This window comes from Coccinella septempunctata, chromosome 4, assembly GCF_907165205.1.
Source record: "Coccinella septempunctata chromosome 4, icCocSept1.1, whole genome shotgun sequence".
Taxonomy (NCBI): Eukaryota; Metazoa; Arthropoda; class Insecta; order Coleoptera; family Coccinellidae; genus Coccinella; species Coccinella septempunctata.
In genome coordinates, this window is record NC_058192.1 from 31,991,235 (window position 1) to 32,004,372 (window position 13,138).

Here is a 13,138-nt window from a genome sequence, read left to right on the forward strand (position 1 = left end):
TTTCTGTTATATACCTTGCAGCTTCTTCTAATTCTTCAGTTTCTTAGAGTTCAATGTCTAGTCTTATGTTGTCACTTACTATTTGTTGGAATAGTTTCCAGTTGGTTTTAGATGTTGTGAGTGTACTTTTTTTCTCCCGGAACATTGCAGTTGTACTCAAGGTCATCAAGATTGGTGAGTGATCCGATGATAGGTCTGCATTTGGTTCAGCCTGCATATAATTCCTATTTATTCCATTTGTGACGAAGAAGTCTAAGATGTCTGATATTTTGTTCGGGTCAGTTGGCCAGTATGTTGGTGTTCCGTACGAAACCACTTGAAGATTTCTTCTTGTTATCACCTCCTTCAGGTTGCGTCCTTTAGGGTTTATTAGCCGTGATCCCAGTGGTTATGCTTCGCATTCCAATCTCCTCCAATTATGAATCTTCGCCTGAAGTTTTGGAAAAACTCCGTATATTGGTTCTCGGTTATATTGTGTCGTGGTGGCGAATAAATTGCTGATATGTCGAAGCTCCACGTTTCTGTGTGTACTGTTATATTTGTAGCTTGTATTTTTTCTGTGACAAAATTTGGTAGTGTATGGTGTTTGATATTGCTCCGAATAAGTATAGCTGACCCACCCTGCGCTCTACCACTTGGATGTTCGGCAGAATATGTAGTATAGTGTGGGATCTGGAAATACGTTCTTTCAGTGAAGTGGGTTTCTGATATCAGCATTATGTCAATTTTATATAGGTTCATAAAAGCTTTAAGCTCATTTTTGTGGTTTGGAAGGCCGTTCGCGTTCCATGAAGCTATGTGGATGAAGTTGTTGAATTTTAATGAAGTTAATTCACGAGTGTTGTGAGCAGATTGAGCATAATCTGATTCTGGTTCATCATCTGCGTGATCATGGATTTCAGGTCGGAAAGGAAATTATTCATCATGGTTTCTAAGGAAGAGTTTTGTCTCTGAGAGGGTGGATCTTCATGTTCGTTATTTCGCTGAAGGGCTTGGGCGTAAGACATTCCTTGGTTTGGTTGGTTGTTTGTTTGTTGGTTGTTTGTTTGGTTGTTTGTTTGTTGGTTGTTGTTCTGTTTCTTGAATTGTTTCTGGAATGTTCTGTTGTCTGTCATATTGCAGGGGGGTTTTATTGTTGTTTTTCGTTTTTGATATGAGTTTATATACCTGGCATCCTTTGTAGTTGGACGGATGATCAGCCCCACATAATGCACATCTTGCTGGAATCGATTTTGGTTTCTGGCAAGTTTTAGAATCATGCTGATTACCACATTTTACGAACATGTATGGTCTATTGCAATAAGTTTTGGAGTGTCCATATTCTTGGCATCTAGTGCATTGTATAATTTCTGTTTTTCTTTTTGGTAGTTCGATGCTTATTTTCCGATTTAAAATGAACTCCAATTTGTATATTTCTTTATTGTTTTCGTTTGGTTCCAAGTCCACATAAAAAAGCGGAAGTGGATTTTTCATTCGATCTCTTATAATACTGATGTTCCTAACTTTATGTCCGTGTTTTTCTATGTCTGCTTTTATGTCAGTTGTTGGAATACTGGGATGAAGGTGTCTGACAACTACCCTGTAGGCTCTGTCTTGTTTAATTTGGTAGGTATGAAAAATGATGTTTTTTTCTCTCAGGAATTTTACTAGTTGTCTGTAGGTTTCTGGATTTGTGACGTTTATCTTTACACAATTGTTGGTCAAAGTTTTTGAACAATATTGTTCTTCAGCAATAGCGGTTGGTATGAAATATTCAGTGCTTCAGATATCCGTTTTAGTCCAATTAGACGGTCTGATAAAATCACTGGCTTCTAAAAAAAAATCATGATCTTCATCGGCTCGAAGGATTCGCTAAAAATGAAATTTTTATTTTTCATTTCAATTTTCGACCATGATACAATTCTGTCACAATTATGACACAATTTTTTTCGGAAACCTTATCCCTTTTTCTATGAAATCGTTATATTTTTGAATCTCAAAAGAAGGTACGCCATAGTCGAAAAAAAATGAAAATCAAGTTTTCTCTCTACAAAGAACAGAAGCGCGCGACCTAAACGCCACATGCGGTTTTAAGAGCAAACACAACAACTATCATAAGCATGATTAATTTTTGATGAGATGAGGTATATTATACTATATTTATTCAGTGAATAAAATGTCATAATCTAAGACTGTGCATGAAAAGTGTAGTGTTTGCTCCAAATTATTGGAGAAAGCTCGTAGTACACTCCTAAACGTTTATTATCATACAAGGTGTCCCAGAAACCGACGTCAATCTGGCACATGGTAATAGCTCAATTCATTTCTGACCACAATATCAAAATTTGGTTCTAGTAAAAGTGTCTTGGTTTTCGAGATATTGACAGTTTTGTGGAATTCGTCGAAATGATCACCTCATTGATTGTTTTCAGTACCAGTTATTTTTTTCTAATCGAATATTAAAGATGAATCAGCCTATTCAACATGATCAATGAATATCTCAAGGTTACTATGGTGGGCTCAGAAAAAAAATTCACGGGCACTATTTTTTTCTCAAATTTTTTCACCCAAATTTGATCGTTCATGCTATAAAAAAATTATGCCCAACTATTCCGGCATGTTACGCCAACACCTTCGTAACCTTGGGATAATCTTTGATAAAGTTGAATAGGCTGATTCATCCTTAATATTCAATTAGAAAAAAAAACAACAAAACATCAACATTCGTAGCCGTGGTGCTGAAAACAATCAATGAGGTGATGATGTTCCACAAAACTGTCAATATCTCGAAAACCAAGACACTTTTACTAGAAAACCAAACTTTGATATTCGGGTCAGAAATGAATTGAGCTATCACCATGTGCCGGATTGACGTCGGTTTCTGGGACACCCTGTATAAAGATAGCTGCGAGCTTTCTATAGTATTCGATTGCAATTTTTCTACTGGTGATATTGTCTGTCAATTGTTGTTTGGGGTTGTATAAAAAAAAATTGATTGTGGATTCAGTCTACCGTTTTCTGTGTTCGACACGTGTTTCGCTATCACAATAGCATCTTCAGTTGGGTGAAGGGGAACTGGTCGTGGTTTGAAAACTCATTTTGAGAAAATCGTATAATCTGTTTCAGGTTCAATTATGGAATTTCATCAAGTATTGACCACATCAATTAAACATTTCTTCAATCGAATTCTGATGTTCCATTTTTGAAGCGAAATCTCGTCCACAGGTGGCAGTGAAGAGTATATTGTTTCGATAAAAAGAACTATTTCAATCAATGGATACTGTTGTCTTTGTAAAAATACTCTTGATTTGGCAAGAGTTCCACAAAATGCTCGAATGCAATCATTTATAAAACGGAGAGTTTTTATTCCAGATTGAAATCGATTCTGTAGAAATCATTCAATAAATCAAGGCTTTTATGGTCTAGAACTAATAAAAGTTCATTGTAACTTTATTGTCCCAGACAATAGCACCAGTAGAAAATATCTTCGTATGATAACTGTTCAGGAGTACCCGGAGCTTTCTTCAATAATTTGGAGCAAACACTAAACTTTTCATGTTGAAATCACATGTGGCGTTTAAGTCGTGCGCTTCTGTTCTTTGGCTAGAGAAAACTTGGTTTTCATTTTTTTTGACTATGGCGTACCTTATTTTGAGATTCGAAAATATCACGATTTCATAGAAAAAAGGATGAGGTTTCCAAAAAAAATTGTTTCATAATTGTGCCAGAATTGTATCATGATAAATTGAAATGAAAAATTCATTTTTAGCGAATCCTTTGAGCCGATGATGATAATAATTTTTTCTTCTAGAAGCCACTGTCAGCCTTGAGAACATATTCAAAATTGGACAAAATCGATTGACGAGTTTCTGAAAGGAAAATTTTTTCTTCATTTTCACAAAAAACAAGTGCGTAAGACATTTGAAATTTTCAGGATTTGATAACATCATTGGTACCTACAAATCGTATCAATATCGTTCAAATATCTTTCAAGGGCCAAATCACCATGATAACATCCCTACGCCCCTTCATTCTGGCACTTTCAATGAGTTATTGTTCGTTGCTATGATAACGCAATATTTTATTATGCATGGAAGTGGTCTAGGCTAACTAAATATCAATACATCCTCGTATAATACTTAACATATCTATAAAAATCAATTCTTGCTACCAGTTTCTCATCTTCTAAATATTCTTATAGCCAAATTGTATATTGTCTTGCATCTTGCATCTAGTGAAGAATATTATCTTAAGGAGCACACAGTACTTTTATATATAGTATAATTATTATGTACTATTGCATTAAAAGGAATGTTGATCCAAGAATATTCTTTATTGATTATTGAGTAGATTTACTAGAGGGGAAATTCAGGAGGTGAGTTAAGTATGATATGTACACATACACGCAATATTGAAATAGTAATATAAAGCAAACTTGTTCTTAGGTTACTCTTGTGATTAGTGGGTGTGGACAATACCATTCCTATTCGGCACTTAGTATTTCACAGTTCATAATATTGGCTGAATAGTTTTTATGCACTTATTTGGTTTGATCCCCTTTCGTTGATTCATCTGAAAATTGAAAAAAGGATAAATGCCTCATATGAAATTCTTCTCAAATTTTGTATTTAAGAATTCGAAATGATTCATTATTTGAATTTATTCTACGTCAAAGATGAAAACAAAATAATCAATAGGTATCTTGATTGTCATTTTCGAATTTCAAATTCGCGCATGCGTGTTAGTCAATTCCTGCTAAAATTTTGGCTTCATATTAGCTTAGAACGCGTGATATGAATATTGTTATAATATTATAGATTGTTTGAATTCGATAGTCTTGGTGGTTTTGATGGAATGGACTGTATATAATTTGGCGAACCGTTCTAGTTTAAAAAGCACTAAATCGCCGGAAAAGAAAAAGTAGAAAGGTCTTACAGAGGAATCCTAACCGCACTCTTCTTCTGCTGGGGAAGTTCTGAAGTTGTCTTGAGGTTGTTCCGTTTCTTGCGAAAAGGGCCCTTTTAACGGATTCTCGTGGTCGATTCTCGATGATGATCTTCCTTCCTGATCCTTGTTACACGCACTAGGCGATCGAATATTCACAAACGATTCCTGGCTGTTTATAATTGTTTTATGGTTTCAAAGTAACCGATGCCGACGCGGGCAGAAAACTGTTAGAAGCAAAATTGGCGACTAATGGCACAAAATAGCGTAAGAGTCAATTTATTTCACTGATATATGTAGCCTGAAGCGGATAAAATCATACTGTTCTTTTTGATGTTCGAAGAAGTTCACATATGGCGAATTAAGTTTATTCGCGCAGAATCGTCCGCACTTGTGTTTATGAGAACCACAATTCGAATTTCAAACATTTTCCGCCGGGAAAATGTATCTAATGCATTTTTTATAGAATAAATTGAGAAAAAGGTATACACCCACGTCATGATTCTACATCATGATGACTATAAACTACATAACGCTTCACTGCTGCAATGTGAAAACAACGAAATTGAGCATGAAATATAATTAAGTGGATTCAGAAGAGTCTGTATCCACACAAGGTAGCGGACAAAGCTTAACTTGAGGACGTTTGAACATTCCCGATGCTGTTTTAACGGTGGCAACTCGTGTAACCCCATCACGACCAGGATGCAACTCGACTAGGCGGGCCAACACCCATTTACCGGGTGGAACGTTGTAATCCTTGATAACGACTAAAGAACCTACTTTAGGAGAAGAAAAACTAGGGTTCAGCCATTTACTCCGCTGCTGAAGAGTATGTAAATACTCTAGATGCCAGAGCTTCCAGACATCCTGATGCAACCGTTGGATCATTTGGAATCTGGACAGTCGATTTATATTCACATTTGTGAAATCGGCGGTTGGAATAGAGGCCACTGATTCTAACGTGAGAAAGTGATTAGGCATAAGAGCATTAATGTCTTCAACGTCATTATTGAACGCCCCTATGGGTCGAGAATTTAAAACAGATTCTATGAGAGTTAAAACGGTATAAAACTCTTCGTAGGTAAGAATTTGTTCACCAATGACCCTGTGAATATGGTTTTTCACAGATTTGATTCCGCTTTCACACAAACCCCCGAAATGAGGAGACGCAGGCGAAATGAAAGAATGCTTTATTCCCTCATGCTCAGCTGCAGTTCCCTAGTAGCACCAACAAAATTCGTTCCGTGATCACTATATAAACACGATATACGTCCACGGCGAGCTACTAAACGTTGTAATGCAGCTAAAAACGTTTCCGTAGATAAGTCACTCCTGCCTTGGTGGCAAAACACACGAATAAACACAAGTATGCTTTACATTTTTTAACGCCACGATTACGGGTCATGGTGAGGAAAAACGGACCGCGAAAATCAACTCCAACATGGCTGAAAGGTTTTGCTTGACTGATCCTAGATGAGGGTAATTCACCCATAGGTGGTTGAAACGGTTTCGATTTCACCTTCCGACAGCGAAAACATTTACTTAAAGTTGAATTTATAGCTCGTTTTGGCGATAAAATCCAAAATTGTTGAGAAATGAGGAATTGAGTTGTTCGACCACCGGAATGCAAATATTTCTGATGGAAATAGTTGATTATCAGAGTGGTGAGCCTGCTGTTCCGAGGCAGTAACAAAGGATGTTTCTGATCATGTGATAATGAGGAATATTTTAATCTACCGCCGACGCGAAAAAGATTGTTTGCATCTAAAAAGACATTTAGTTTTCGCAGAGCTTTTGAATATACTCCCGATGTTAATTCGTTACAAAAATGAACTTGTTGAGTTCTTCGGACCAACGGAAGTAAAGACTCGTGAAGTTCGAATGACAGAAGAGGCCCAACTCGTTTCTTGAGTGGATTGCGTGCATTAAATAAAAAACGTAGTGAATAGGCTATGATTCGCTGCAGCGACGAAAGAGACGAAAATCTATCTAAGAGATTATCAATAATTGTAATGATAGTTTTAATGTCTGGAAATATAATGTAAGGAAGGTTTTAACGGCATGCAGACAGGAATTGAATTCTGAAAAAAGTACCACCCAGAGCAGAATTCGAACCTACGACCCCCCGATTACCGGTCAGGTACTCTCCCAACTGAGCTACCCGGGCTGACGTGAGGATCCATCTGCATTGTCTGGAAACCACTATCTTCAGAATTCACATGTTAGTATTATCACTTCCGAACTCCGGCGTTCGAAAGAGATTGGAAATGTTATAGGTGGAGGGGATACACCCTGTGTATCCCCTGCGCAGATGCAGAATACAGTTAATCGCAGAATATTCAAACGATACTTTTTTTTGACTTAAAATGGAGTTCACAATGTGGAAAATTTCAAGAAATGGATAGTTCAATAAAATTTCAATTTTCGATGCTATATTTGAATAAATTACACCGGTAATGAATGATAATTCATGTACAACGCGAAATTTACTGAAGTTTATGGTTTTCGCACTACAGCAGTGAAGAGTTTTACTTCTTTCCGACAAAGTCGTGCTCCAAAACAGAACAAAAAAATAACCAGAGCCAAATTTGAATACGGCTCGTAAGGACCAAATGTTTGAATTCGATAGTCTTGGTGGTTTTGATGGAATGGACTGTATATAATTTGGCGAACCGTTCTAGTTTAAAAAGCACTAAATCACCGGAAAAGAAAAAGTAGAAAGGTCTTACAGAGGAATCCTAACCGCACTCTTCTTCTGCTGGGGAAGTTCTGAAGTTGTCTTGAGGTTGTTCCGTTTCTTGCGAAAAGGGCCCTTTTAACGGATTCTCGTGGTCGATTCTCGATGATGATCTTCCTTCCTGATCCTTGTTACACGCACTAGGCGATCGAATATTCACAAACGATTCGTGGCTGTTTATAATTGTTTTATGGTTTCAAAGTAACCGATGCCGACGCGGGCAGAAAACTGTTAAAAGCAAAATTGGCGACTAATGGCACAAAATAGCGTAAGAGTCAATTTATTTCACTGATATATGTAGCCTGAAGCGGACAAAATCATACTGTTTTTTTTGATGTTCGAAGAAGTTCACATATGGCGAATTAAGTTTATTCACGCAGAATCGTCCGCACTTGTGTTTATGAGAACCACAATTCGAATTTCAAACATAGATAGTACCTACCGTTGCGAAGAATTTGTGGACATCGTATAATCATGTGACAAATATTCTCAAAAACAATAATTCTGTATCGCAACTTTTCTTCAGAAGACTCTCATATTTTTCAAGAACCTTCAGAACGACATTTTGAAATCAAGTGCTAGTTTTCTTTTTGATTTGATTTTTGGAAATATAGGAAAATGGAAATTGAGTGAGTGGAATGATCGCTACAATTTTTAATTCGAACAAGTGCACCAGAAGATCCTAAATATTCACGTCAGTGCTTTTCCATATATTATTGACACTGATATTCTAATTCTTTTCAGGATTTGACGAACCTTTTGGAGGACTATTTACAACCTTTAAAAAAAGAAACCTTTCTTTCCAGCGCCGAGATAAATGCATTATTTGGAAACATTTACGAAATAGTAACCTTCCAGAGACAGTTCCTACAGAATTTGGAAGAAGCACTAGAATTAGAAACGGAATTCCATAAATTCGAATATTTGAGTCAGTTCAGGGTGAGTAAATGATATGACTAATTCCAACTAAAGATATTTGATAATTAGTGATCAAGATAGTGTTCTCACCCAAACCAATATAAAAACAATCATTCAATATTGAAATTGAAGGGGTTGGTGCGAAAACCGGCTAAACGCCAAATTGGTCTAAAATAAGTTTCATATGCTATCATATGTAAAAAAATCAGCTCTTTCGATTGGTGCAAGAACAGTCTGCGTATCTCAATGTCCTGAAAACGAAAGAAATATTTTGGTGCTAAATTCGACTATGTGAAGCACGTAGCCTCCTATTGCTCCAAATAAATGATTTTTCGACGCAGCGTATCGAATAATTTTTTCAGCTATAAAAGATCATCTGGAAAACAGCGTGTTTTTATCTCTAATATTTATGTATTTGAATGCTTAGAATGTAGATCGAAGGAAAGTTTGTTACATTTAGAAATTGTCGCTAAGTGGTGAGGAATACTTACTTCCGAAAAAAAATGGAATTTCATGATTCTGATAACAGTGCTGCTGCTCTAGATTTCGTCGTGGAACAACCTCAGCAAGTGAATGAACCTTCAGATGATTCAGATTGCGAAAATAAGGTTAAAACGCCAAAAGATATGTAAATATGTTATTTTAAATCTATTTTTTCCGAATCTTATTTTCAAAATATATATTAATGAACAATATATGTATGTATGAACAAAAAGGGTATAGCCGGGTTTATATGGAAAATCTGCCCCAGCGACTTTTTCGATTTAAACACAGGGGATCGATTTGACATTGAACAAAAATAATTCACCCCGATTTTCAGCTGTTTATCTCCAACGGTTTCCGAATTTTTCGAAAAAATTTGTTTTTTCAATTAAATTTTTTTTTCGACTAGAATCCAAAATTGGTTTATGGTGATTTTTTTTTATCGTTTTCAGTAGCAACCGTGATAAGGAAACATTTCATTATGACTCTCAGTTAAAAATCTGATTTTCGAGAGCAGATATAAAATAATAATATTTTACTTAAAAGTGTCCACCATGAAACTTTGTCAGAAAATGTCTTTCGTAGTTATCTAACCTCAAGAAATTTTTCATTTTTTTTGAAGTGGTGGAACATAATAGAAAAAAATTAAAACTATTTTTTTTTAATACTATGTTTCATACATAGAAACACTTATGCTGCGAACAAAATATGTAGAAAACTATTCTTCAACTCAGAATACATAATTCATTTAATAATAAAAATTCAATATAATACCAAATTCATTAATTTTATTGATACAATAATCATGAATCCATCATAAACTTGTAACGTGGTCACCTCGGAGAAAACTTATCTCGAGCGCCAGCTATTCTTTCACTACGAAGAATAGCAAACCTACCAGAGTAGCTGCTAGTCGGAGACAGAGTTCGCTGTTATCTAGGGTGGTAGCGATAACGAAGTAGTCAAAATCAAATTATGTACTAGTTTATTCACACCTTAGGAAACTGATTATATGTACAACGGAGATATGTGTAGGTATGAAGTATGAGCGAATCTATCAGCAAACATACATTCGGGAAATTCTATCTGGTCACGAGCACTTCATAAAGTTTATACCGGGGACAGTGAAAAATCAAAGGTGGTTCAATGAAATGCGCCAACCAGAACTGACGAAATGAATACTAAGGATGACCTCGCGAAGTGAAATGACTTGCTATACGGTATCGGGATGTAATTGTATTTCTCCAGAAATGAACCAGGGCGGGTCTATTCGAGACTTTTATTCGCTACCCCAAGGGCTATAACCCTCCATGACTGATAGCGAAAAAAAGGTCTACGGGATTTCACTGACGACGAACGGTATCTCTTATTCTCTACCCCAGGAGCTATAACGCTCCATGACGGATAGAAAAGAAGATATTTCGGATTCAACACTTATGACGCGGAATGCGGACAGGGGGGCTGACGGGACTCTCCCTTCAGTACCCCAAGGGCTTACGCGCCATGACTGATAGCGAAGGGAAAAGTCAGATTCGCGAAACTGGGCAAAGAACGATAAAATACAACAGGAAGCGATACAGTACAGCAGTGTCAAAGTCAAAGAAGTAACCGGTGTAGGTCCAACAAAGAAACTGAACGGTAAAGACGGGGACCCACCTCCTTTGTCTCAGGCGAAAATCAAAGGAAAAAAAAACCTAAAAATTAATTCCCAATATCACTGATGCTAGCAACACAAAATTATTCTTAAACGTCGAATCGCAGAAATTACGAAGTAAAAGAGCAGTAAAAGCGACTGAAGTAACAGAAACAAAAGTCAAAAGTAGAAGTGACCGTCGCGGGGGAAAATCTGCTTTTATAGGCAAATCCCCCCACACGCTAAAAATCTGAAAATTCCAGAATGCGACAAGAATGAAAAACGTCGTCAGCTCCGGTTTATCGCATATCAACATATGAAAAACGTCGAAATCTTCAACGGCATGCAAGAAAAACAACGTTAAACACAGATAAACGGTTTTTTACATTTACTCTGCCTATCGGAATGAACGTACTGAATATTTGAGAATTAAAATATTTTCAAAGGCGGAAATATGAAAACGAAAGGAATGCACTAAAATGAACTCCAATTTTCCTCAGAAAACTGGGATTCATTACAAACTAGATAATAAGTTGCTTCCTAAAGCACGTTTTTTTTTGTCGAGTTTTTTGTTTTTTACATAACGAATTTGGAGCAAGACTGGATTCTGATGTTGATCTTTCTGAAAGAGTTGTGGCTGCAATGAAATCGAAAAAAGATTATGATAATACGTTGGCGTTGGAGGTAAAAATAAATCGTTGGGCGAGACAAAAAGTTCCGTTCAGTACGATCCCTTCTAATGATTTGAAAAATTTTCCTGAATTAACGGAACAAGAATTGAAGATTTTTTTCACGGGATCAAATCACATGTCTCAAGCTGTTTCTTACTTAGCTGAGTTAATAAATGAAGACGGAACAATAACACTGCAATACGTAAACACAACACCAAATATTATCAAACTACAAGTGAGGTCTCGGCATATTGAGTCAAAAAGATACCATTACTTTGCTGATAATGAGCCAGAAAAGAATGAGATTTCTGGAATAAGGCGATATTGTTGGGATTGTGCTAATGGTAGACGCACTGTAGGGTGCTGTTCTCATATTTCAGCAATAATATATTATCTTTCTTACGTTCTATATTTGGCAAAAATAGTAAAACCTGCTGCAATATTATGTCGCCTCTTTGTAAATGAAAAAGTTAATGCTGTTGTTCATGAAGACAGTGACCAAGACTAACCGATATTTATAGTAGTCTTCAATATTTCGAATGTGAACCTATATTTTTTGCATAGAAAAATTTCTATCGCCAATTTTGAAAATTCGGAAACCGTTGGAGATAAACAGCTGAAAATCGGGGTGAATTATTTTTGTTTAATGTCAAATGGATCCCCTGTGTTTAAATCGAAAAAGTCGCAGGGGCAGATTTTCCATATAAACCCGGCTATACCCTTTAAGCCTGGCTTTAAGCATTGTGGTCACCTATATATGTCTTTTGAATGTGAAATAAGACGAGTGAGTTCTTATCCACTTTCCCTCACTCATTTCATTTTCGAAAGTATCCCACACTGTGTGTGGAAGTGATATATACAGGGTGTGGCGTAATGAATGGATAATATGGAGCCTGCAGGTAGAGGACTTTATGGCGGTTCAGAAAAATATATTTTATGTCTAGTAAAAGTGCCTTGGTTTTCGAAATATTCCAGATTTTCGAAAATTCAAGAAAATCACACCCTTCGCCACTCTTTTTGCAGGCAAGACTCCAAATAAAGGAATTTTTTCAAACTGTTTTTCGGATAGTATTCCTGGATAGATGCGCTATCGAATGTAAATTATCATTTCTGAGGCGCATGAATAGTTTATCATGAATAAAAGAATTAACTCAAATTTTCCGTTTTACTAATTTTTTTTCAACCCAGTTCAACCCAGCGTGGTGTGAAAAATAATATGGTTACCTGAGTGCCAAAGCAAGGGAAAACATGCCTGTTTCACTGAGATTCTAAAATGGTATAATTCACTCTATTTTCAGCATTAAATACCAAATTAATTTCTATTACAATGAGTCAAGGCAGAGTTTGACGTAAGCCTTTTTCTTTAATTTTTAGCAACTGAGATGAGACTTGCAAGCAGAATAAAGCAATTATTCATATGAAGTTGTAGAGCATCTAGTACAGCTCCTGATGCACACTTTGAATACTTTTTGTGGAACTCGATTCAATTAAACAATATTTTAAAATTGGTTTTTTTCCCTCGTATTCTTTCATTATTAAGCCCTATAGTTATAAAGTTAATAGTTGTTAAGCGAATTTCAAGTAACGAAGTGAATTTTAGCACCTTTGTGATCAAGAAAAAAAGCTGAAAATTGGGTAATTTTTATTACATTGATTCAAGACCCTTGTTACAAAAATGCTGAAATTTAATGCATAACTTGAAATCAACTTGAAAATATTGATTTCACAACGTTGGGGTTCAATAATAGAAGAAAACGAGAAAAAATAACA

General features: G+C 36.1%; 1 protein-coding gene across 1 annotated transcript in view; it reads left to right on the forward strand.

Annotated features, from left to right (window-relative positions):
* LOC123311362 overlaps positions 1 to 13,138 on the forward strand; it is a 1,278,848-nt gene that overhangs the window by 920,281 nt on the left and 345,429 nt on the right. Inside the window, exon 23 of the mRNA XM_044895271.1 lies at positions 8,408 to 8,602. Coding sequence (XP_044751206.1) covers positions 8,408 to 8,602 — 195 coding nt within the window. The remainder of the gene's footprint in view (positions 1 to 8,407; positions 8,603 to 13,138) is intronic.